Source organism: Lepidochelys kempii, chromosome 26, assembly GCF_965140285.1.
Source record: "Lepidochelys kempii isolate rLepKem1 chromosome 26, rLepKem1.hap1, whole genome shotgun sequence".
Taxonomy (NCBI): Eukaryota; Metazoa; Chordata; order Testudines; family Cheloniidae; genus Lepidochelys; species Lepidochelys kempii.
The window spans coordinates 15,326,216-15,351,312 of NC_136405.1; the positions used below are offsets into that span (position 1 = coordinate 15,326,216).

Genomic DNA, 25,097 nt, shown 5'->3' on the forward strand with positions numbered 1-25,097 from the left:
CTCAGCTCTGTTCCTGGCCTGTAGGTGGTTGTGGGCATCACTGCCCCCCCGTGCCTCAGTTTCTCCATCTGTCCACTGGGGCTCTGAGCCGCCTGTGGTCTCTCCAGCCCGGGAGCTCCTTGGGGCAGGGCACATCTCTGTGCAGCGCTGGTCACCACGGGGCCCTGGTCTGGGGCAGCCCCTCCAGGGTTACTGGGACAACAAGGGTAGGGACTGGGAACTGACCAGGAGCCAGGCTGTCCCTCCTCCCAGCACCCACAGCTTGGGCCCCTCCCCCCTGGCCTGGCCTGGCCCACTCCCTTGCAAAGCTGGGGCCAAGGCCCAGTGACCCAGGAGGCTGTCAGAGGCCCCAAGGGGGCACAGGGCCACGGCCAGATGTGCAATCCCACCCCTGGACCCCAGTCCCACCAAGGGTGGGGAAAGAAGCCCCCATCCGTATGCCCAGCCCATAGCCCCCTCTCAGGGCTGGAACCCAGGAGTCCTGGCTCCCACCCGGCTCCTCCCACCCTGAAGACAGCCGGGGATCATGTGCTCGCGAGCACAGTGAAGGCCCTGGGGACCTGGCCATGGTCCCCCCCATGCAGAGCAGCGGTGGCAGGAGGTGCTGAACCCTGACTGACCCCCGGGGGGGCCCTAGGGGCAGACAGCCCCCCCAGCCAAAAGGGCTGGGTTTGATGGGGCGGGGGGCAGCTTGTGATGGGGTCATGGTGGGAACCACCATGAAATATTCATAGCCCCGCTGCATGCCTGGCACAGAGCCCGGCCAGCTGGGCCCTGGCAGGAGAGACGGAGATACCAGCCTGGCTCCCCTGGCTGTCCGACTCCTGGGGAAGTGGGGCTGGGCACCCCCATGGCACCACTGCGGGCCCCCTCCCCTGAGCCATAGGAGCCAGCTGTACACACCCCTGGACCCCCCCGCTCCCTGGACTCCCCCCCCCGCTCCCTCCCCCCTGAGCACCCAGCAGTGGGACTGATCCCTTCCCCAGGGGACCCCATCCCTCTCCTGCTGCCGCGGAGGTAGACAGAGCCCTGCTGGCCAGGGGCGGGGGGGACGCACCGCAAACAGGGGCCACGACCTGCAGAGCTGCTAGTGTCCCCCTCCCCTGAACCAAGCAACCGGCCAGCCAGGAGTGCGGGGAACACGGGGCCGGGGGTTTATTGATCAGCCCTAGGGCGCTGGGCACAGACGCGGGGGGCTCAGTCCACAGGCACCAGCCTGGCTGGGTCACTCGGGGAACACACTGGAGGCAGCCAGCACGGGTGGCAGTAGGGGCCGTTTCCAGGGCTGGAGAGGGGATTCCTGGGCAGTGAGGGGTCTCTGCGGGGGGCACGTACTCCAGGGTTCAGGCGTTTCTCTGTGCGGGGGGCACATACTCCAGGCCCAGGTGCTGGAAGATTTCTTCTTCGGACGCAGCGGGTAGAAAGAGGTTCTGGAAGGAAAGAAACCAGCGCCCGAGCTGACAGCGGCTCCCCAGGGTGATCGCAGCCGGCAGGGCAGGGGACGGGGGGTCCTTACGCGGCAGCTGGAGCCAGGCTAATGCAGACCCTGCTACCGCACTGCTCAGGCGACGTCCCGCCCCGGAGCTACCATATGCCGGCGCTGCACACCCGCCCCCGGGGCTGTGCCAGGGGAGTTCAGCGCTGCACAGGGAAAGCCCCTCTGATTGGCTGCCCTTCCCCAGGAGGCGGAGCAGTGGGGAAGGCAGCCAATCAGGATGGTTACAGGAGGCGGGCAGAGTGTTGCCCCACCACCCCTTGCGAGGTATAGGAGTGTTTTGGCAGGGGGAGGGGAACAGCCAGCATCACTCCGCGGGGCTGGGGGAGGAGAGGGGGCAGAAAGAGACCCGCAGCTTTGGGCAGCTCCACCCCCTCTTCCCCCTGTGACCAATGGGTAAGTCTGCCCCTGCCCCCCGCCGGGACGGGCAAGGACCCTGGTGCTGCAGAGGGGAATGAGGGGGGCAGATTCGCTGTGGGCAGCAGTGGTGGGGAGAGCAGAGTTAATGAATGGGAACGTCGGTGGTGGGGAACAGCTGGAAGCTCCCTCGCCCCCTGGCACCAGCAAGAGCCCCTGTGGGGGGCCAGAACTGGGCATCGGCAGCCCCCCGCCACACGCCGGCCACAGCCACCATCACCCCCCCGTGCGCTGTACACCACACAGCACCGGCCACACCGACTGTCCCCCATCGCGTGCTGGGGATCTCAACAATCAGAGTATCGACCAAGCCACACGCACCCCGCGCTTTCCTGGGGCCGGTGCTCCCCGCGCTGCCAGGCTCAGCCACGTTGGTGCTACCCCAGGCGTACCGGTGCTGTGCCCGTGGGCCAGGCAAGAGGGACCGCGGATTTCGCTACCCCTCTGAAGTCAGGGACCCTCCACCCAGGCCCCTGTAGATCGCTGGGCTGCCTGCGACTGGGGAGTCGGCTGAAACCAAGGCTGCGGCTCAGCCCCACCGGCTCATGCAAGGCACGGCAGGGAGCAGGCGAGAGGGCATCTGGGGGAGGGCAGTGCCAGGGCCTGCAAGGGTCATAGGTAGGGCCCAGCACCTGGGTGTCCCTTGGGTGGGGTAGCGAGGGCCTGGGGATCCCTCCCGCAGAACAAAGGGTGCAACCACCTGCCCTGGGGTGGGCTCCTCTGGGTGCCAGGTCTCTGCAGGAACGTCACCACCGGGGGCAGGATCGAACCCCAGACTAGGCTTCCCCGGACCCGTCCATTCAGCCCTGTGTCCCCACCCACGCCTGGCGCTGCTGTACCTGCCTGGTGTCGTACAGGGCGTGGCTGTTCAGGACCATCTTCCTCTCACGGCTGGCGAAGCGCCGGAGCTCACGCTCGAAGTGCTGGGGAAAAGGGCACAGACCCCGGAGTTACCGCCGGTCGCTCGGCAGGGACTCGGAGCCTGAGGTCAGGGCGGGGCTTGGCACGGAGGTTCTGGTTCAGACCCAGCTGGGAAGCGCTGACCTGGGTTCGGATCTCAGCTCCCCTGCACATGGGGCATCTGGCCCACTGGAAAGAGCTGTTTGGATCCAGATTCAGAGCGCAGCATGGGTGGGGCAGGGTGCGCTGGGCTGGGATCTAAACCCCCCGGCCCCCTGCCGCAGGGTGGGACAGGCTCAAATCTAGAACCCCACCGCAGCAGGGCTGGGCCCTAGAACCCAAAGCCTCCCCTGTAGGGGCTGGCTCATCTCTGGCACCTGCCACGCCTGCATCCGGAGGTCCGGCCCTCGCCCATGTCTATCGGCTCCCCCTCCCTGGCCAGTCACCTACCCGGGAGCCGGTCCAGCCAAGCAGAGCGAATGGGAACTGACTGACCGGAGCCACGACCAGGTCCACCCTGACGGCCTTCCAGCCTCGGGCTGCGCCCGGGCCCCCCTGCACCTCCAGGCGGAATATGGAAAAGCACCTCTCGAATCGGTCCATGACGTCCCTGCCCCCGAGCGGCTCAGGGCCCTCCCGGAGCCCGTAGCTGTTCTCCTGGCTGTGCTGATAGAGTATCAAACCCTGGGGGTGGGGGGAGAGCACGCACCTCAGCCACGTGGGGTATTTCCAGGGCCACCCACCCCACCCGCCTAGTGCCGACCCCGAACCACGAGCTCCCAGTCGCCTCCAAGAGCCCAGGGAGAGAACCCAGGTGTCCTGGCTCCCAGCCACCGGCTCTAACCGCCAGACCCCACTGCCCTCCCAGAGCCGGGATCTCTCCCCCGATCTGAGGTCTTTAAAAAATGAACCCTCAGGTCCCGCCCCTCCCGCACCTGGCTGTCCAGCCAGCTGACGACGCGGCTCAGCAGCCCCACCTCTCTGCCTTCCTCGGGGTGTGTGAGGAGAAGGTCGACGTCATGGCCACGCGGCTTCCCCCTGCGCGGGGAGAAACGGACAGTCCCTCAGCAGCACGTACGCCCCAAGCCAGCAGGGATTCCCCACGCCCAGCGGGTTTAAGAGGCAGGGGCCTGTCTGGCTTGGGGCTGGGATCCCCCCGGCACAGGCCGTGCACGCTGGGGAGAGCACAGCCGCACACACGCGCATGCTCCCAGGGAGACCTGACGTTGGTTCTTTCTTTGCCATTTCCACTCGGGAGGCAGCAGGGTGGCAAGCTGATGCCCCTCCCCGCAGAGAAGGGCCCCCCAGCCCGTTACCGTCTGAACCCGCCGGCCAGCGTCACTGAGGCTCCGGGCAGGAACCGCTTCACTGCCTCCTGCACGGCCCGGCTGGTGGACTCTGCCTCACTGCGCTCCACCGGGGTGTTGAGGTCGCCATAGTGCTGCAGCCCTGCGGGAGAACCACCGGAGCCGTCGCTCAGGATCCCAGGGCCCGAGTCACCGGCCGGGAGACGGGTGCCAGGCTCCCTCCCCGCGCCCTGCTGCATGGGCCGCGCCACGGCTGGCCGTGAGGCTGCCGGGCTCAGTGCCTCCCGTCAGGAGCACACGGCCACCACGGAAAGCTACCGGGGCCCACAATACCAAACCAGCAGCAGCCCAGGTCCAGCCCAGCTCACGTCTCCCTGCCCCCGGGCACTCGCCCCTCCCACGTCTGCAGAGTCCAGGCCAGGGCGTTGAGGGCCCGTGTGACAATGCCAGGCAGCGTGGGCCGGGAACGAGAGCCTGAGGGACCCCCAGCGGGCATCCATGTCCAGCAGCCTCGGGGCACAGCCCCACCCTGGTGCTTCTCCCGCAGTTCCTCACCTGCTTGCTGCTGCCTGGTCAGTTTGGTGTTTCGCTCCTGCAGGTCCAAGAGCGTCCGGAGCCCCTCCTGGTACCACCGGCTGGCCGTCCTCACCCCAACCCCGAAAATCTTGGTGAAGAGCTGCGGAGACAGGAGCCAGACGGTGCTGGCTGTGAGTGAACCCGTGCGATGTCACCCCCTAGCGGCTGCACTCGCAGCTGGGATAAAGCAGCTACTACTGGTGGCAGCCACGGGAGCGCTCCTTTAGCTTAGGAAACAGAGTTAGAGGAGCTGGGAGCTGTGTGTCCTGGGCCCTATACTGCTAACAGGGATCCCCCCTTCAGCTCAGCTGGTATCTCTACCATATAATTAACCTGTCAATCAAACACCTTACGGCTCCAGCCTGTACCCAGGAAGGGACCCTCACCGAGAGGCTGAAAGAGACACGCCGTGAGGTCCAGTCATGGCTGACCCATGGTGCCATCAGGAGGGAACCTGTCTGAGCCTTTTCAACACCACGGCCCAGGCCCATAAACCCGCTGGAGCTGGCAGGTGGTTAAAGCAGCCACCAGAGGGCAGCCGGGAGCAGCCGCTGAATCCCCAGCTCAGAGACCCCCACTTCCGAAACCAGGCCCAGCATGTGGCCCACCCTGGCCCCAGCTCAACCCCCTGCTCAGGATCGAAGGCTGGGGCCTCCAGAGATTGCCTAGCTCAGCGCCCGCTGGACCAGCCAGGGCTCCGGGGGGCAGAGGCGGGCACGTCTCAGGGCTCCAGGCCTGGCCCGGGGCAGGCGTGAGCTCAGGGGGAGCCGTGTGGGCAGACAGGGTGGACAGAGCTGGCAGAGCGGTGGTAACAGGGCGGAACGAAGCTCCACACGGGAGGATGAGGCAGCTCGGGGCCGGCGCAGGAGATGGAGCCTAGAGAGAGCGATAGAGACGCCAGAGGAGGGTCCCCAGGGGGCAAGCAACACGATGGAGCCAGGAGACTTGGACTCCAGCATCTCTGTGAGGGCTGCCGAGTCGGAGCCAGTCCCCAGCTCCAGCCCCTCGGCACAGGTTGGCACCTTGCCCCTCTGGGGCAGAACCCACCCTCCTTGCCCACCCACCGAGCCCCAAGAGAATCCCCACCGGCCGTGAGCAGCATGGGGCATGAGACACTCGTTCCCAGTGGCAGGGGGCAGCAGCCAGGGCCCACGAGCCCCCCGACCCCACCAACAGCACCCGGCCCCACACCCCTCCCGGCTCTGGTACCTTCATAGTCCGGTATCTCTCCGACAGCTTCACTCTCTCCACCTCCGTGCAGACGCCATCTTCCAGCACATCCTGCCCGAGAGAGACAGCCCTGAGCCCAGCGCCTGGCCCTCCCATGGGGCCGGAGCGGTGCCCTCAGCCCAGCCCCTCGCTGCAGGACACGACACCCCGGTGCCAGCTCCGACCTGGGACAGCCAGGGGCTGCGGGGCACTGGCAGAGCTGGGGGGCAGGGAAGGGATGGCAGGGGGCTGCAGGTTGTGGCCGAGGGGCACTGGCAGAGCTGGGGGGCAGGGAAGGGATGGCAGGGGGCTGCGGGTTGTGGCCGAGGGGCACTGGCAGAGCTGGGGGGCAGGGAAGGGATGGCAGGGGGCTGCAGGTTGTGGCCGAGGGGCACTGGCAGAGCTGGGGGTCAGGGAAGGGATGGCAGGGGGCTGCGGGTCAGGGTTGGGGGCACTGGCTGAGCTGGGGGGCAGGGCAGGGATAGCAGGGGGCTACAGGGTCTCTCTGGCTCTCTCCAGTTCAGTACCCCCAGATCAGGCCTCCCCCCCCCCCAGGCCTGGCTCCTGGGGGCCCTGTGGGGCTAGCCAGGGGGGAGTTACCTGGATGACCCGCCGGGAGTGCTCCCCGATGCCAGGCAGAGACCCCAGCTCCTCCAGGGCGCCGAGCCGGCCGGGCAGGGCCTTCAGCACCGAGGCTGCCCTGGTGAATGCCAGGCTGCGCCCCTCGCTGCCGCTGAACCCCGCCTCCTCCGCCAGGGTCTCCAGCGCCTCCTGGGACAGAGCAGAGTCACTGAGGGCTGGGGGAGCCAGGGAGCCAGACTCACCCCCCCACCCGGCACCGGGAACTGCAGCTCAGCCCCATGGCAGCCAGGGGAACCCCAAGTGCCTCCGAGCACCCCCAGGACCAATCCCCCCCAGCTTTTGCAGCAGGCCCTGCCACCTCCCGCCCCTCCCAGCTTCAACGCCCACCTCCCCTGGCCGTAGTGCCCCCCCAGCCCCTCCCCGGCCCCGTGGGGCAGCCTGTACCGTCAGCGGCTGGTTGCTGTGGAGAAGCGGGGTCCGGCGCTGGCAGGCGTACGGTGCCATCTGCCGCCCATGCGGAGCCAGCTCTGCCACCTGGGGTGGGGAGCAGGGAGGGTTTCAGTGCCAGGAACCCAGGAGACCCTCACCCTGCCCAGCCCCCAGCATGCCCCGTCTCCCCTTCCTGCTCAGGGGCCAGGAGCCCCCCCACCCCCCAGCTCACCCTGAGGCGGTGCCGGGACTCAATCTCCACGGGCCGTCCGGCCCCCATGCTCTCCGTGAACCAGCTGATGTCCAGCAGGGCGGGGTCCCCACCGTCACCGCACTCCTCCCGCTGTTGCTCCAGCCACTGGGCCACCTCGGCCCCCGAGTTCTGCTCCGACACCACGTGGGTCACCGCGGCGCTGGGGGGCCACCACCGGGTGGGGGAGAAAGGGATGAGAGGGGGCGTCAGGCTGGGACCCCAGGAGGGAATCGGGGGAGCGACGTGAGTCTGGGGGGCTTAGGCTAGGACGGAGCATGGCTCTGCCCTCCACTTACCCCACGCCTGGGCTTTCCACCCCACCCGCACAGCTCCGCCTGTGCCCCTCACTCCCAACCCGCAGCCCCCTGCTAGACCAGCCCTGGGGTTCCTCACCCCACCCCCACTCTGCCAGTGCTCCTCACTCCTGACCTGCAGCCCCCTGCAACTCCAGCCCTGGGCTCTCCCCAGCTCTGCCGGTGCCCCTCAATCCCCACTGCAGCTAACCCAGCCCTGGACTCCCCCTGCACCCACAGCTCTGCCGGTGCCCCTCACTCCCGATCTGCAGCCCCCTGCCAGCCCAGTGCTCTCCCCAGCTCTGCCGGTGTCCCTCACTCCCGACCCACAGCCCCTGCCAGCCCAGCCCTGAGCTCCCCCGGTGCCCCTCACTCCCAACCCACAGCCCTCTGCTGTCCCAGCCCCGGGATCTCATGGGGAGAGAAGAGACCCATTAGATTTTTCCGAACGCCCCTCAGTACCAGCTAAGGGGGATCTAACCCACCGGGACCCAATAGCCTTGCCCAGGCTCAGCTGGATCCACCAGGTGCCACACCAGATCCGGTGTCCCAACCAGGCCATGTCTCCCTCCCGTGTCTCCCCACTCAGCCAGGGGAGATCAGGCCAGGAGCAGCCCTGGGCAAGCCTAGCGCCATCAGGGTGCCCCTCCACTCTGGGCCCCAGGAACCCCCGGGTTGGGGGAGGGGGGTGATGGGTGACGAGTGAGTGGGGGAAAGGGGCGCAGCCAGGGCCACCCCTGCCTTGCGGGGAACCTGTCAGGTCCGGCCCTTCTGGGCTTTGCCAGGCCTCGGATTCACAGGCCCCTCATCCTGCCAGGCTGGCCAGCTGCTCTCCCTGCCCCCCAGTTGGATGCCCTAGGCTGTGGAGGGCTGGGGGGCTGCAAGGGGTCAATGAGGTGAGGCTGGCAACAGCCATGGGGTCTATGGGGCGGTGCCCCATCTCCCCCTTGTCCCGGGTCACCCACCCAGGTCCCTTCTCACCTGTAGGCCCTGTCCACACGGAAGCCCTTGGCCCGGGCCAGCTGGGTGAGGAAGGCCCTGCGGCTGGCACCCATCCGCTTCTCCACCAGGCACAGCACCACGTCGGGGAAGCGCCCAGGCCCTGGGGGCCCGGCTGGTGGGGACGGGGCCCTTCTCCTCTTCTTCAGGGGCACCAGGGCCATGGCCCCAGCAGGACCCCGGGCGGGCTAGGCTGGGGGAACACGGGGGGGGGTCAGGGACAGTAGCCAGGGTGCCCCACACAGCAGGGCCCCCCCAAAACTCAGCAGGGTCAGGGAGTGGGGGCGGGGGCAGGCCGTGGCTGCGGGGAAAGGGTAGGACTGGCGGGCTATGGGGCTGGGGGGAGGGCTAAGGGGGGTCAGGGCTGGGGGGTCACCAGGGGAGCTCTGGGGGAGGGGATTGCACGGGGGTTTATGGGGGGGCTGGAGGAGGACAATGGGAGGGGTCCCTATGGGGGGCCTGGAGCGGGGGGGGGGAAGCTATGGGGGGAGGGGGCCTGTCCGCCCCCGGCCCAACCTGCCCAGAAGCGACGCGTGAGCCTGAGGCGGAAACGCCCCCGCTCCACGTGGGTCAAAGCCGGGCGCAGCCACGCCCCTTATGCAAATATAGCCACGCCCCCTCCCGCGCTCCTGGAGGTGCCGGGTCGTATTGGAAACCCGGGAGTCGGGTGGGCACCGCCCACTGCTAAAGGACCGCCCCGTTTGGGGCGGGGCCGGGGCGGGGCTTGCCGGGGGCGGGGCCGGGCCGGGGCATGTGGGGGTTTGTGCATTTGCAGCTGTCATATGATCGGCAAAGTTGCGCTTCCTGGAAGTGCGCTGGGGGCTCGGTGCTCGGCGCTGGGCAGGGGATCGGGACTGGGCTCGGCGCTGGGCAGGGGATAGGCGCGGGGCTCGGCGCTGGGCAGGGGCTCGGGGCTGGGCTCGGCGCTGGGGAGGGGCTCGGGGCTGGGCTCGGCGCTGGGCAGGGGATCGGGGCTGGGCTCGGCGCTGGGCAGGGGATCGGGGCTGGGCTCGGCGCTGGGCAGGGGATCGGGGCGGGGCTGGGGGCTCAGACCTCGGCGCTCGGCGCTGGGCAGGAGGCTGGGGGCTCGGCGCTGGGCAGGGGGCTGGGCCAGGAATTGGGGCTGGGCTCGGGGCTGGGTAGGGGGCCGGGACCGTGCAGCCTGTGGGGGTCGCAGCCCAGCCATGGGGCACCCGGCGAGCTGGGATGCCCTGCTGGTGCTGAGCGCCGCCTGGCAGCTGGTGCTGGGGGGCCCGCACAACATCGTGCTGATCCTGACTGATGACCAGGACACGGAGATCGGGGGCATGGTAAGTGCCTGGGGCCGCCAGCCCCTCCCTGGCCACAGGGCATGGCCACCGTTACTGCCAGCCCCCCCCCATGCTCCCCGTGTCATGGGCCCCTGTAACACGGTCACACGTGCCACGGGCCCTCCGCGCTGCCAGCCTCACCTGTGTGCTTCTTGTGCCACGGACCTCACAGCCCCTCTAGAGACCTGGTGTTTGATCCCAGCCCAGCCACTGTGCAATCCTGGGCAAGTCACTTCCCCACCACGTGCCGCAGTTTCCCCTTGGCAGGTGGATGATGGTCGCTACTCCATGAGCGAATGTCCGTGAGCGGTTCAGGGCTCGCAGTGCAGTGTTATGACCCGCCACTCCTGGGTTCACTGACGTGTCCACAGGCTTCTGGAATTCGCACTCTGTGGCGTTGGAGGGTGGGAAATTGCCCCTCTGAGTCAAACGCACCTGAATTCTCCACCCCCCTTTGTGCCTAGCCATTGGCCCCCTCACCCGGACGCTGTCACCTGGGGCTCTCAAAGGTGGGTCAGTATCGTTATCCCCGTTACAGAGGGGAAACTGAGGCACTAAGAGGGACTTGGCCGTGGACTTGCACAGTAAGTCAGTGAAAGAGCTGTGAACCCAGGTGTCCTGGCTCCCAGCCCCCTGCTCTAACCACTAGACCCTACTCCCATACTCTGTACAAGCCGTTTATGCTCGAGGGGTGTAAATGCCTGGGGGGAACCCGGTCCGTCACTCGTGACCCACAGCACGTGCCACTTCCTCCTTCCACTTCTGGTTCTGCTCCTCGGCTCCCAGGGCCGAGCTGGCTGTTACCCCAGTAACACAGTCACGCGTCCTGCGCTGCCAGCCCCACCCGTGCGCTCCCCGTGTCACGGCCCCTATAACATGGTCACGTATGCCACGGGCCCATCCACGCTGCCAGCCCCACCCGTGCGCTCCCCATAGCACTGGGCCCCTGTAGCACTGATCACACAGCCATGGCATGGTCCTGTGATAGTCGCCCCCCTTTGTAAAGGATCCGTGGCTGCCGGGCCCCTGTGAGAGCTGGTGCTCGCTGTTCTGCCACGGCTGGGACCCCTCTTATAAGCTAAGACTGGGGGTGCAGCTGACGCGGTTCTATCCCCACTGCTAGATGGAGCCACGTTCCACCCACGGCACAGGCCCGGGGGCACCGATCGGGGCCACACTGCATGGCTATGCCATGGCTTAGCCGTGTCACGGGCCCTTGGGGACACAGTAAACACACAATGCGCAGCCCAGCCCCACCCACACCACTGCCTGCCCCACCGCCCAGCCGCGCCACCCACCCCCGCTGCAGTGGGACTGACCCAGATACTGCCAAACTTCTCCTAGACAGGGCGCTCTCCTGGAGCCAGCAGAGCTGGGTTCTAATCCTGCCTTTGTTGGTGGCAATGGGCAAGTTACTTCACCGCCCTGGCTCAGTTTCCCCTCTCACCATGTGTCGGTCTTGCCTGTTCAGACTGTGAGCTCTTCAGGGCCGGGCTGTCTCCCAGAGGGGGGCTGTGTCCGTACTGATCCCCGTCAGGGCGCTGGTCGGCCCCAGCCTGGCGGTTGTTTTGAGTCGCTGGCGCATGACAGGAGCTGGGGTGTTTGGCGCGTTCTGTGCAGCTGCGCAGGGTTTATTATCGCGTGGTTAACCCCGAAGCAGCTGGCAGTTCACACTCGGAGCTGGTGGCTCTGCTGACCCCGGGGGATGCAGGGGCTTGCCCGCATTTGGAAGAAAAGCAGGATCCGAATTGCTCTCCGAAGTGCAGTGCTCCCCGTGGATGCATGGTGGGGTCCGTCTGTCCCAGGAGGGCACGGAAAGCCTGCAGCTGGGCAGGGTTGATGACTGACCATCATTGGCATGTTTGGGAGCTTGGTGAGCAAGCGGGCCTGATGGAGGGAGGGGGCTGTCCAACCGTCGTGGTGGGAAGGGCGGGTCTCATGGTTAACCTCACAGCTCCTCTAGAGACCTGGTGTTTGATCCCAGCCCAGCCACTGTGCAATCCTGGGCAAGTCACTTCCCCACCACGTGCCGCAGTTTCCCCTTGGCAGGTGGATGATGGTCGCTACTCCATGAGCGAATGTCCGTGAGCGGTTCAGGGCTCGCAGTGCAGTGTTATGACCCGCCACTCCTGGGTTCACTGATGTGTCGACAGGCTTCTGGAATTCACACTCTGTGGCGTTGGAGGGTGGGAAATTGCCCCTCTGAGTCGAACGCACCTGGATTCCCCACCCCCCTTTGTGCCTAGCCATTGGCCCCCTCACCCGGACGCTGTCACCTGGGGCTCTCAAAGGTGGGTCAGTATCGTTATCCCCGTTACAGAGGGGAAACTGAGGCACTAAGAGGGACTTGGCCGTGGACTTGCACAGTAAGTCAGTGAAAGAGCTGTGAACCCAGGTGTCCTGGCTCCCAGCCCCCTGCTCTAACCACTAGACCCTACTCCCATACTCTGTACAAGCTGTTTATGCTCGAGGGGTGTAAATGCCTGGGGGGAACCCGGTCCGTCACTCGTGACCCACAGCACGTGCCACTTCCTCCTTCCACTTCTGGTTCTGCTCCTTGGCTCCCAGGGCTGAGCCGGCTGAACTCCGAGGGGAAGCACCCGGTGTCCTGCCGGCTGGGACGGGAGCCTTTCCTCCAGTGCAGCAGGCATTGGGCTGAGGCCACGCTGGGCCAGAGCCTGTCTGGGAGCTGCCGGGAGCGTGGTGCTGTGTGTCAGGTCACCTCTATGCCGGGCGATCGAACATCAATCCTTCAGGCACCGCCTTGCCCTCGCTGACGTGCCAGCCTGGCTGCTCCATACCCTTAACACCGCCAACACCTGTGGAGGCCAGAGCGTGAGGGGACACGCTGGGGGGACCGATCCTGCTCTGGGCGCCGCAGGGTGGACGTGGCGACCAGGGACCGCAGCTTGGAGCTGTGTTGGGTGACTCCAGCTGAGGCTCTGCCCCGATCACCTGGGTCGCGTAGGGGCCTCTACGCGATTCTCTCACCTTGGCACCTTACACACATCACTCCAAGGCCCCGACCCTGCAGTGAGCCCCTGGTGGAGACTCGCTTGCTGGGTGGGCGGCGGGTGCAATCCAGAGGTGCCAGGTGTGTGGGCCGGGGAGTTAGAGCAGGGGAGAGCAGCCTTGGGGGAGCAGCAGTCACTCCCCTCCTCTCTCCCCGTCAGCCCCTCTGGGTCCAGCAGGCTCTGAGCCCAGGGGCCAGTGCCTGATTCTGGTGCGTTGCCCCCGGGGTGAATCACGAGTGACAGCCCGGGAATCGATGGAGCAGAGCCAGCGGGGGAGGGGAATCGCACCCCAAGGACCAGGCAGGGGACAGTGGCTGGGCCCAAGTCGGATTTGGATACTGGTGTCAATCTGAAGTGACTCTGGATTTAGCCCAGGCTGGGCTCTGAGCTGGCCCTGCCCTCAGCCCTGCCCTCAGCGCTGCTGTTTAGTATTGTTCTCATCACGAGGCTAGTCATCCGGCACCCGACCGGCCAATTGCCCCACCGCCAGCCTTGTGCAACCCCCTCCCTTCCCCCTGTGCAAACGCTGGGCTGAGCAGAGAGGTCAAGAGATCAGCGCCCGGCCCTCCCCCCTCCAAGCTGCTCTCCCCTCCTTCCTGAGCTGGGGGTGTCACGGCTCCACAGGGTCCTCTCCACGGCTCTGGAACAGTCCCTGGCAGGACCCCATCAGTGTGTCAGCCCCCCGAGGGTCACACTCTCACTGGGGCCAGCCCCTCAGCTTCCCCGCCTCCTGGGACCGACCCCCAGAGCCTTCAGCACCCCGGGGTCATGCCGTGAGCTCCCTGCAGCGAGCCGAGTCCCCGGGTTGGAACCTGAGGGAGACTTGTACCCCCAAAGGGAGCACTGCACCCCACCTTCCCTAGACTGTGGTCACGCTCAGCCAGCGCGGTAGGAGCAGTCGGGGTTTATTTGGTGTCTGGAACACAGGGTGGAAAGTCCTTGGTTAGCACAGGGAGCGGAAAGTGACAGCCTGGTCCAGCAGGGTCAGCCCAGAGCCCTCTGCCCCCTCTTTGGTGCCAGTCCAGGAGAGACTCCTGCTTCCCGCAGCCCCACACTTAACACCCCTACCTGGCCCCTCCACAACCCTTTGTTCTCCAGCTGCTCCCACCCAGCTGGCTTCCTGCAGGTGGTGGGGGTGGGTGGGGGGAGTGCCTTAGTTGCTAGGTACCAAATATCCAGGGGAATTGGAGTGGTCATTGTCCTTTCAGGCTCTGGATCTCTGCAAACAACCTAGTCCCACTACCTAGTAACCATGCAGCACATGAGGAAACTGAGGCACATACACTATCCATACAAAATACAAAAAATGCCCACTTTGTCACAGGGAGATTCCCCTTTCCGGCTGGGTCTCTCTCTGCTCTGGTCTGTCAGCCCCCTTGTGCAGGTCGAACCCCAGGCCCTCAGTGGGGAAGCATCAACTCTTCGAGCTAGCTGCTAATTAGCTGGTAGCAGTAGTCGGTTGTTCGCCTCTGATGCAGAACAGCCCCAGTTGCACCCCACACGGTCACACCCGCCTCGCATGTGCGGCCACTGCAGCCCCATGTGCTTTAGTCAGACACAGGGTTTTGTGCTCAGGGCAAGTGTACAAGGTTGCCTGGCCTGCCAGCCGCGGCTCGCGCCCCAGCCCGACCGACCCAGCCCTTAGAGCCAATCCTTATTGTGTCCAACAGGCCCAGCCAAGCGATCTGATGGGCCCGTCAGATCATGGGGGTTCCTAAAGCACAAATGAGACACACCAAGCGTCTATGAAATGTAGCCAGCTCCGGGGTGGAGCGTAGCGGGCAGAGATGCCAAGGGAAAGCCTGAGCATTCCAAAATGACCGGGGGTGTCTCAGAGCTCTCAGGTTTAAGGTCTTTCCCCTTTAACGATTCCACATTTATCGCTAACCCTAATTGCTGTGTTCTATTGAGTTGTTCTTTATACAGCACCATGCGGGGCGTGGGGGGAGGGAGAGGGGGGATATGGTGCCCGGTTCCTAAGCAACTGACAGTCAAAGTGACACTTTCCAGAGCAAAGGGTAGCTCTAGAGGAATCACCGCAGTGAATCAGACCAGGGTCCATCTGGCCTAGCTCCAAGGAGCTCCCTGTAGAGTAAATTCCTTCCTGACCAAGCTGGGAGAGGTTGCAAGTGCTTTGGAGGACAGCATTAAAATTCAAAATGATCTGAACAAACTGGAGAAATGGTCTGAAGTAACTAGGATGAAATTCAATTAGGACAAACGCAAAGTACTCCACTTAGGAAGGACCAATCAGTTGCACGCATACACACACATGGGAAGTGACCGCCTAGGAAGGAGCGCTGCGGAAGGGGAGTCTGGGGGTCATAGTGGATCACAAGCTAACATATGAGTCAACAGTGTAACACTACTGCAAAAAAAGCGAACATCATTCTGGGATATTGTCAGGGTTCCTTCCCCACTCTGAACTCTAGGGTACAGATGTGGGGACTGGCATGAAAGACCCCCTCAGCTTATTCTGACCAGCTTAGGTTAAAAACTTCCCCAAGGTACAAACTTTGCCTTGTCCTTGAACCGTATGCTGCCACCACCAAGCATTTCAAATAAAGAACAGGGAAAGAGCCCACTTGGAGACGTCTTCCCCCCAAAATATCCCCCCAAGCCCTACACACCCCCTTTCCTGGGGAAGGCTTGATAAGAATCCTCACCAATTTGTACAGGTGAACACAGACCCAAACCCTTGGATCTTAAGAACAATGAAAAATCAATCAGGTTCTTAAAAGAAGAATTTTAATGAAAGAAAAGGTAAAAGAATCACCTCTGTAAAATCAGGATGGAAAATACCTTACAGGGTTTTCATATTCAAAACACAGAGGATCCCTCTCTGGGCAAAACCTTAAAGTTACAGAAAACAGGAATAAACCTCTCTCTTAACACAGGGAAAATTCACATAAACCAAAAGATAAACTAATCGGCCTTGCCTGGCTTACCTCTACTGGTTGCAATATTGGAGACTTGGATTAGGATGGGTTGGAGAAGATGGATTTCTGTCTGGCCTCTCTCAGTCCCAAGAGAGAACAACCACGTAAACAAAGAGCACAAACAAAAGCCTTCCCCCCACCCAAGATTTGAAAGTATCTTGTCCCCTTATTGGTCCTTTGGGTCAGGTGCCAGCCAGGTTAGCTGAGCTTCTTAATCCTTTACCAGTAACAGGAGGTTGCCTCTGGCCAGGAGGGATTTTATAGCGCTGTGTACAGAAAGGTGGTTACCCTTCCCTTTATATTTATGACAGATGTATTAGCAGGAGTGTTGTATGCAAGACACGAGAAGTAATTCTTCTGCGCTACTCTGTGCTGATTAGGCCTCAACTGGAGCATGGTGTCCAGTTCTGGGTGCCACATTCCAGGAAAGACGTGGACAAATTGGAGAAAGTCCAGAGAAGAGCAACAAAATGATGAAAGGTCTAGAAAAAATGAGCTATGAGGGAAGATTGAAAAACTTGGGTTTGTTTAGTCTGGAGAAGAGAAGACTGAGCGGGGGAGATGATACCCGTTTTCAGGTACATAAAAGGTTGTTACAAGGAGGAGGGAGGAAGATGGTTCTCCTTAACCTCTGAGGACAGGACAAGAAGCAATGAGCTTAAATTGCAGTAAGGGTGGTTTAGGTTGGGCATTAGGAAAAATGTCCTGTCAGGGTGGTGAAGCCCTGGAATAAATTGCCCAGGGAGGTTGTGGAATCTCCATCACTGGGGATTTTTAAGGGCAGGTTAGACAAACACCTGTCCGGGGTGGTCTAGAGAATACTTAGACCTGCTTTGAGTGCCGGGGACTGGACTAGATGAGCAATTAGTGGCTGGCACATGCCCTGAAGCATGCGGGTTTATAAAGGTGTGTTCTGTCTAATGAAACCATCAATGTCGATCATACGCAGGGAATGGCTAATTCTTTTTTTTAAATCCGGCTACAGTTTGAGGGCTGTATGATACCCAGCGGCAGTGAGTCCCATAGGCCATTTCAGAGATTCTTGGGCTGTGCTGCTATTAAGGAAGAGGGGGATGGGAGTGTCTGATTTCCCTTCTCTAGTCTTTCCACTATTTTATATGCCTCTCTCACCTCCCCACGCCGCCGTACGGACTGGTCCGTCTGTTCCCTGTCTCCATGAAGGGGCGGGCGCTGTTCTGTCCCTGCCACATTGGGTTCACGGCTGGTGACTGGTTCCGTGTCTCCTTACAGACTCCGATGAAGAAGACGCAAGCCCTGATCGGCCAGGCAGGTGTCTCCTTCACCAATGCAGTGAGTGCCACGACGCTGTAGGGACACCCCCGCCGGAGACCGGGCAAACTGGCCCCCTCATGGGCCACGCCGCATGTGCCACGGCCGGCTCATGCACAGCTCTTCCTCTGGTCTCCTGTCCGTGTGGGGCAGGGGGACTGGCCGGGGACAGAGCCAGAGAGCTGCCTCAGGAGCTGAGACCACGGGAAGGGGGAGCCCAGACAGCACTGGTGGGGCAGACGGGGGCTCCCTGGCACTGGAGATCAGAGCCCCTCATGGCCTGGTCACCGGGACCCCAGCCTGACACCCACTCGAGGCCTTATGACCCAAAGGCCTGGTACGTCCCAGTGGGAATCCCCCCACCCCCCTTTTCAGCGGCCCAGGAGTGGCCTGGCTGCCTGACCAGAGTCCCCTGCCCTGCCTGTGCCCGGGGGGCCCTGCCAGCCCTCAGCCAAGTGTCCGGGACAGCAGCCTTTGTCCACCACTGCCTGGTGCTGATGCCAGGAAGGGGAGCAGGGGACAGGCCGCCCCTCCCGGGCCGGGGGATGGGCCTGCAGACCCCCGGGAGGGCTGCTGCGGCCGGGGCTGAACGTCCGTCTCTTGCCCCAGTTCACAGTCACGCCCCTGTGCTGCCCCAGCCGCAGCAGCATCCTGAGTGGGTGCTACCCCCACAACCACCTGGTGAGGAACAACTCCCTGGAGGGCAACTGCAGCAGCCTGGCCTGGCAGAAGAACCAAGAGCCACTGGCCTTCCCCGTCTACCTGCAGAGGCAGGGCTACCAGACCTTCTACGCCGGCAAATACCTCAACCAGGTAACGGGCCCCCACTGGCACCATGGGGCCGCACACCCGAGAGACCTTGATGCGTGACAGGCCATGGCCAGAGTGCTATGGCTGGGCAGGGAGTGGGGCTAGTGGTTAGAGCAGGGGGCTGGGAGCCAGGACTCCTGGGGTCTATCCCCAGCTCTGGTAGGGAAGTGGGGTCTAGTGGTTAGAGGGGAGGCTGGAAGACCCAAGACTGAGCCTGCTTGAGTTGGAGAGTCCTTGGGGTGGTGGTGGGGGGCCTTTGCTGCCTGCCACCTCTGTTCCGGGGGCCCCTTACTGGTGGTGCTGGCTGGGCAGGGGCTGTCGCTGGCCACGCGCTGGGGAACACCTCCTTGCTGCAGCCCAGGCGGCTGGCAGGGGACCCTAGTGCCCAGCTCCAGGGGAGGGCAGGGGCCACTTTCCGCTTTGAACGCCCAGGGACTTGTAGCCGCTGAACCAATGGGATTTTCGCCACTGAGTTCAGTGTGTTCAGGATCTGGCCTGGTACCAACAGGGTGTTGCTGTTTGGGGCAGAGGGAGCAACCAGGAGCTCCCTGGCACATCCCGTCATCCAGCCACACGGTAGGGCCCCAGCTGGACCCTGCGAGAGCAGTCAGGGGCTTCTGAGCTGACAGTCCCAGGGAGCTGGGGGGCTGGGTGGAGGCCGAATTGAGACAGCTGTGCAGCAAGAGGGAGGAGCTCAGGGTTGGGCGCTGGACCACGGTTGCCTCCCATGGGCTCTTTAGTGCCTAGGAGCTTCGCCCAGTGGTTTTGGAGCCTGGGGGCTGGGAGCCAGGACTCCTAGGTTCCATGCCAGCTCTGGAAGGGGAGTGCAGGCTAACGTTTAGAGCAGGGAGGGTCAGGACCCCGGGGTCTACTCCCAGCTCTGCTGCTGACCACATGTGCAGGATTGCACATAGCACAGGCCTCTCTGCCTCAGTTTCCACAGTGAAACGTGAGGCTAGTGACCCAGCCCTGCCTCACGAACAGGGCCATGAGGGTAAATGGATCCACCTTTGGGAGGCCATGGGACGCTGTGTGGATGGGGCCAGAGAGGTGTCTGTGTGGACACCCCGAGCATTGAACCAGGAGGCCGATGGCCCCGGGCTGTGCTTGGCTGCTGCGGCTTTCCCATCGCTGCCGGGGTTGGGGGGTCAGAGGCAGGAGCTTGGTCGGTTTCCTTAGTCCTCTGAGCAGTGAGCGTGTGTAACCGGGGCCTCTCCCCCTTTGCAGTACGGACACCCCGCGGCCGGAGGCATCCAGCATGTGCCCCTGGGTTGGAAGTACTGGAACGGCCTGGTAAATGCCAGCTCTGCCTCCCGGCAGCCTTTGCGCTGCATCTCGCGGCTTGCTCTGACCCGGGAGGCCTGGAAATTGCTGGGCCTTGCGGGGACCCGGGGCAGGTGGATGGTGGCCCCAGGTTGCTGCAACCCCTAATCGGTCCTGTCCGTAACCTTGGGGTTGGGGGACCCAGGACTGAGGCCTGGCCAGGAGCCAAGGTGATGGGCTGCAGAGGTTTAGCCTGGATCTGTTCCCTGCTCCAAAGAGCTCCCAGCATGCGTGAAGAGATGTGGGGAGAACATGGGGGGTGATGAGAGAAGGAGCAAGTGCCTGTTGGACCCTAGTGTCCCAGCTAAATCTAACCAAACAACTGCATTTTGTCTCTTTGGTGTCTCCCCCAGCCCTTGGGATTCTCCTTCCCGCCTCGCTGCGGCGTCCCTGTGCTCAGGGACCAGCAGCCACGCTTCACCCCAGAAGTGGCCGCACTGTGGTTGCATGGTGGGGTGGTGAGCCCCTCTGGGACAGAGAGTGACCTGTAACAGCCAGTCTCCACCCCCTGCAGGGTGCCGTGGGCGGGTGGGGCGCTGCGAGGCGGGGGCAGCTGGGCAGTGAAGGTGTGGGGGCTGCGGGTAGGCAGGGTGCGGCTCACCCCTGGGGCTGCCCCGCAGGTGGGGAACTCCCGCTATTATAACTACACCCTGTCGGTGGACGGGCAAGAGGAGCGGCATGGGCATCGCTACCAGGACGACTACCTCACGGATCTCATTGTGAGTCTCTGCCCCACGCCCGCTGGCCAGCCCCGGCTAGCTGCCACGCTGACCTCGCCAGGGGCTTGGAGCTGGGGCTGGTCAGGGGCCTGTGATTCCCACCCAGGATTTATGCTACAAACTGGGGCTCCCTCAGCTGGGCGTGGGGCCGATCGAGGGATAATCGAGTCGCCAAGGTGAGGGGGTGTGAAAACGGCCCAGGGGGTCGGCCAGCTAGGGCCGTGGTAATGGCTTGCGGGTCGTCTGTAGTCAGCGTCCTGGTCCAGTCGCCCCGTCCCGGCACCATGGACCCTGGATGGAGCGGGAGCGGAGAAGGGCTGCGGGGAGCCGATCTTAGCAGGGGAGCCCAGACAGCTGACTAACGCGGCGCCGGGCACAGGGTTCGCACGGTGGTAAACAGGCAAGGGGCCAGCGGGGGCTGAAGCTGAGAAGGGTCCAGCTGCCCCAGGGAGGCGCTAGATGAGTGCCCGACGGGGCGGACTGGACGGAGCTGTCCCATTGCCCATCCTTCTCGGACTACATCTCCCATGATGCACTGTGTGTATGCTCCTGTCACCCTGCTCCACCTCCCCTCAGCAAGAGAGGAGGCTGTGGAGCATCATGGGAGATGTAGTCCAACTGGGGAGCCCAGCCCACGGGGTGGGGGGGACGGGTGCCTGAACTGCCGCTCCCGGAGGCACCACGTCGTCATTGCCCGTGGGCAATATTCCCCATTTCGGCTTTTTGACAAAACTTGACATTTCCTAGGAACGCCCCTCCCCCGCACTCCTCCCATCCCCTCCCCCACCCCTACCCCTCACAGCCCTGAGTACCCTTCCCCACCCCCATGTCCCTCCCAGCCCTGCCCCACCCCGCCCCACCCGCCTCTCGTGGCTGCCCAGTAGGGGTGGGGGAGGCCTCCGCAGAACCCCATTGATCCCTGGCTGGAGTGGGTGCTGTGGGGTGACACAAGCCTCCCCCACAGCACCGCCCCACCCCCACTGGCCCACAGCTCTCCACCTCCATCCCCTCCCTGGGTGGGTCTGTCTGTCCGGCCCCCAGGGCTCTGTCCCCCCACAGCAGCAAGGTCTCTGCCCTCCTGCCTGCAGACCAACCGGAGCCTGGAGTTCCTGCAGAAGTGGTCCCGCCCGCCCTTCCTGATGGTGCTGGCCCCGCCCGCCGCCCACTCCCCGTGGACCGCGGCACCAGGCTATGCCACGGCCTACAGCACCACCAAGGCACCCCGGGACGGCAGTTTCAACGTCCACGGCAAGGTGAATGGGGACGAGGCCCCCGCCACGCACCGTGCCAGCATCCCGCAGCCCTGCCGGTCCCTCGCGGGGCCAGGGTGGGGGTGGGTCTCTCCCCTGGCGCGGCCGATGCCCCTGTCACGGGGGTCCGTGGGCTGGGGGTGTGACCACGGGGCTGGGCTCCAGGAGCCCACCGTGTGCTGCAGCCCTGCTCCCAGCACCGCGGCCAGGCAGTCCCCTGCGCTGTGACGCCCCCTCGGGGCAGAGGAGGTTACTGCGGGGGGGGGGCGCAGCCCCAGGCTGGGGAGTCGGGGACGCTTCCCCCCATGACCGCCCCCTTCCTCTTGCAGGACAAGCACTGGCTGGTGAGACAGGCCAGGAGCCCCATGGCTAACACGTCCATCGAGTTCCTGGACAAGGCCTACAGGGAGAGGTGAGGGGCCGCACCCCGCGCGGGGGTCAAAGGGGGCCCAGTGCAGCACAGGTCGGAGCCGGAGGCAGCTGAGCTGGCTGGGAGGGGGCAGGGTTGGGGGACTCATTGGGGGAGGGGACCGGGAGGGGGTCAGGAGATGGCCCAGGGATGGGGAGGGGCGGGTGGCCCTGCCTGGCTTGTGGGGGGGTTGAGGATGTTGTAGAGAAGGGACCGCATTAGTCTGATCTGGGACGGGCGCGGGGACACAGGCCAGGGGGGCCTAGGGGTCTGGTCGAGGATGGGCAGGGCCAGGATATCTGCAGGGGGACCACGGATCTGGTCTGGCCAGAGATTGGTGGCTCTAAGGGCAGAGGGACCCATCGTGGTGGTGGTCTCGCCTGGGGAGGCAGGGCTGGCTGGGGGCCGGAGGGGGAGGGGTCCCGGCCCAGGGTGCAGCAGCCCGCGTGGGAGCAGGTCCCTGGCTGGGGGCTGGGGCCGTTAACCCCTGTGTGCCCGCAGGTGGCAGACTCTGCTCTCGGTGGACGACCTGGTGGAGAGGGTGGTGGGCCGGCTAAAGGCCCTGGACCTGCTGGCCAGCACCTACATCTTCTACACCTCCGACAACGGCTACCATGCGGGTGAGCCCCTGGCCACCCCTCTGCAGGGCAGTGCCCGGGCTCCCTCCAGCACGGCCTGGCCTCGGACCCAGGCTGGGGCCGTGGAGCCGGGCCCGCGGGCTCAGCACGGAGGGGCTCCGGTTTTAGGGGTCACTGGCTCCATCCCCGGGGTCCCTGCAGGCAGTGGGGGAGGGGGCTTCCCGGGTGGGTGCAGGTGCTGACCCCTGCCCTCCCCGCAGGCCAGTTCTCGCTGCCCATCGATAAACGCCAGCTGTACGAGTTCGACATCCGGGTGCCGCTGCTGGTGCGGGGGCCGGGCATCAAAGCGAACCAGACCCGGTCGGTAGGTGCCCCCCGCCCCGGTGGGCAATGCTGCTGGGGCTCATGGGAAATCTGGGTTCCTGTGCCCCTCGGGGGCCCTGTCAGTGCCCAGAGAGTGGCACAGTCCCCCCCCCGTCCGCACGGCCCTGCCCTCCTCAGGAGCCAGGACGCCTGGGTCCCATCGGCCCTGCTCTGGGTTAGCCCCTGCTCGTCACGGCCAGCCGGGAGCTGGGCTGGGTGGGAACGGAGCAGGCGGGCGGACGTACTGGAGCCAGGGCAGGGACCAGGCCAGGGCCTGCCCTCCCCACGCCAGCCCCAGGACGCACAGTGATTTGTGCCCCTCTCCCCCGCCCAGGAGCCGATCCTGAATATTGATCTGGGGCCCACGTTCCTGGACATTGCCGGCCTCAACGTCTCGCAGACCGCCATGGACGGGCAGTCCTTCCTGCCGCTGCTGGTGACGCTGCCCGGGCCACCGGGGGGTGGCGAGCAGGGGCCTGTGGGGGGAGCTCCTGGCGACCCTAGCCTCTTCCAGCAGGGGGTGCTGGAGGGAGCGGGGCCGGGCAAGGTGCTGGCTGGGGGCTCCATGCAGGGGGCGCTGTGGAGAGTGGGGCAGGGCTGCCCCAGACTCTCCCAGCAGGAGGCGTTGCGGGGAGTGGGGCAGCCGCTGGCCGGGGGGGCTCCATGCAGGGGGCGCTGTGGGGAGCGGGGCAGCCGCTGGCCGGGGGGGCTCCATGCAGGGGGCGCTGTGGGGAGCGGGGCAGCCACTGGCTGGGGGGCTCCATGCAGGGGGCGCTGTGGGGAGCGGGGCAGCCGCTGGCTGGGGGGGCTCCATGCAGGGGGGCGCTGTGGGGAGCGGGGCAGCCGCTGGCTGGGGGGGCTCCATGCAGGGGGCGCTGTGGGGAGCGGGGCAGCCGCTGGCTGGGGGGGCTCCATGCAGGGGGGCTGGTCTAACCACCGTGTGCTTGGCCCCAGGTGACCCCGGCGCAGCCCAGCGCGTGGCGGGCGGATTTCCTGGTGCAGTACACAGGGGAGGGGTTCCCGGACGGGGACCCAGCCTGCCCGGCCCTGGGCCCAGGGGTATCGGTGAGTCCGTGCAGGCCGAGCCCCGTTGCTGCCGGGGGAGCCGGCGTCACTGTGCCCGGGCCCACGGGGGAGCCGTCAGGGCCAGGCCTCCCCTGCCCCGGCCTGCGGTGCCAATGCAAAGCAGCTGATCTCCACACAGTGTCGTTTGCAAACCCTGCCCGGCCCTCCCTGGCCCGCAGGCACCGTGCCTGGCCCTGCACAGAGCCAGCGCCCAGGGTGCCCCCTCTGGCATCTTCCCTCCCCCCTCCAGACCCCCATCGCCCCTCCCTCCTCCTTCCCAAGGGCTTGCCTTGTGCCCAGAGCTGGCTCCCGGCCCCAGTACATGGACTGGGGGCCCGGCTGTCTGTGCGGCACTGGGGGGGGGCTTGCACCCCATAAGGACAGTCTGTCACAGCTCAACCCAGCTGGCTGTTGGGGCTGGGCCCCCCTCTGGGGAGTGATGGTCAGAAGGCCGGGGGATGGGTGGGTGGGTCCATGGTGAAGGAGGTGTTGGGGATGCGGGCGGACTGGGGGGTCAGCGGGGGCAGAAGAGGCTGTAATGCACTGACAGTGACCCCTGGCCTCCCAGCAATGCTTCCCCGACTGCGTGTGCGAAGACGCCTTCAACAACACCTACGCCTGTGTCCGCGCCCTGCGTCCCCACGGCCTGCAGTACTGCGAGTTCGCCGACAGCCAGGTGAGCCAGGCACCGGTGCCCCCACCCGGGCCCCAGATGCTGCAGCCACATGCCCCCTGCCACAGCGCCCTACGCTGCACAGGCCGGGGCCTGCCCCCTGGCGACAGGCAGGGGTGGAGCCGGGGCAGATCTGGGGGGCTGGCAGGGGGATCTGGGGCTCCGAGGGCGTCCTGGGTCCGACCCCCAGGGAGGCCGTTGCCCATGGAGCCCCCTGGTTTGCCCAGGTGCTCTAGGTGGGGCAGGTGGGGTGCAAGTTCCCCGGGCTCCGCCCTGCTCCTTGCTGACCGGTGCGGCTCCTGCAGGCCTTTGTGGAGCTGTACAACCTGACCGCCGACCCCCAGCAGCTCCGCAACGTGGCCCAGAGCGTGGACCCCACCCTGCTGGAGGCTTTGAACCAGCGGCTGATCAAGCTCCAGGCCTGCGCAGGGCCCAGCTGCCGGGCCTAGGGGCGCCCGCCCCCCGGCTGTGCCAGGAACCCTCCAACGACTCAGCGCACTCCAAACACCCGGGCTCGATGGGCCCTGCCCCCTCCCGACCTTGGCCCCTTCCCAGGTTGCCCAGAGCCCAGCGCAGGATGCCAGGGGCCCCAGGGCTGGACAAAGGGGCTCCCCCCGTCCGAGTCCCCCCCATTTGCTGCCCCCCAGACTCGGGCTCTACCCTCAGGGATATTTCCGTCTTCACCCCAGTTTGTAGGTGTCCCAGCATCCCTGCCCCTGCTCTGCTGATTCCTCTGGCCCTGGAAGCTGCTGGGGCCCCCGATCTTCCCCCCACCCTGTGACATGAAGGTGAAATAAATTCTGGTTCGTAGAAGGGGCTTGGGTGTTTGTTTGCGGGTTCCTCCCTGGAGGCTCGGCCCCGTGGGACGGGGCTCGGCCCTGCCACCCCACCTGG

The 25,097-nt window shown here is 65.1% G+C and overlaps 2 protein-coding genes across 9 annotated transcripts; one reads left to right on the forward strand and one right to left on the reverse strand.

The window, feature by feature from the left end:
* Positions 1-1,131: 1,131 nt before the first annotated feature.
* Positions 1,132-15,859, reverse strand: POLM (DNA polymerase mu). Of its 4 annotated transcripts, none has more exons than XM_073324846.2 (14): positions 15,733-15,859; positions 11,218-12,589; positions 9,912-10,159; positions 8,443-8,653; positions 7,148-7,328; positions 6,931-7,020; positions 6,505-6,675; positions 5,905-5,976; positions 4,675-4,795; positions 4,129-4,261; positions 3,790-3,850; positions 3,263-3,496; positions 2,756-2,835; positions 1,132-1,430 (listed from the first exon to the last, which is right to left on the reverse strand). In XM_073324846.2, exons 4-14 carry the CDS (start codon positions 8,622-8,624, stop codon positions 1,226-1,228), a joined length of 1,530 nt encoding a protein of 509 aa, XP_073180947.2. In that variant the 5' UTR covers positions 8,625-8,653; positions 9,912-10,159; positions 11,218-12,589; positions 15,733-15,859; the 3' UTR covers positions 1,132-1,225. The 4 variants fall into 4 exon arrangements, with proteins under 4 accessions (XP_073180947.2, XP_073180948.2, XP_073180945.2 ...); XM_073324847.2 differs by having other exon boundaries at positions 3,308-3,496; positions 3,748-3,850; positions 15,733-15,858; XM_073324844.2 differs by having other exon boundaries at positions 3,748-3,850; positions 15,733-15,855.
* LOC140903496 (N-acetylglucosamine-6-sulfatase) lies at positions 5,459-25,016 on the forward strand. Of its 5 annotated transcripts, none has more exons than XM_073324841.2 (13): positions 5,459-5,709; positions 16,975-17,034; positions 17,623-17,826; positions 19,051-19,116; positions 19,767-19,865; positions 20,954-21,118; positions 21,445-21,527; positions 22,026-22,144; positions 22,363-22,466; positions 22,800-22,901; positions 23,420-23,530; positions 24,099-24,206; positions 24,509-25,016. In XM_073324841.2, exons 1-13 carry the CDS (start codon positions 5,626-5,628, stop codon positions 24,650-24,652), a joined length of 1,449 nt encoding a protein of 482 aa, XP_073180942.2. In that variant the 5' UTR covers positions 5,459-5,625; the 3' UTR covers positions 24,653-25,016. The 5 variants fall into 5 exon arrangements, with proteins under 5 accessions (XP_073180942.2, XP_073180939.2, XP_073180941.2 ...); XM_073324838.2 differs by lacking the exon at positions 5,459-5,709 and adding an exon at positions 9,588-9,770; XM_073324842.2 differs by lacking the exon at positions 5,459-5,709 and adding an exon at positions 11,395-11,643.
* Positions 25,017-25,097: the final 81 nt, after the last annotated feature.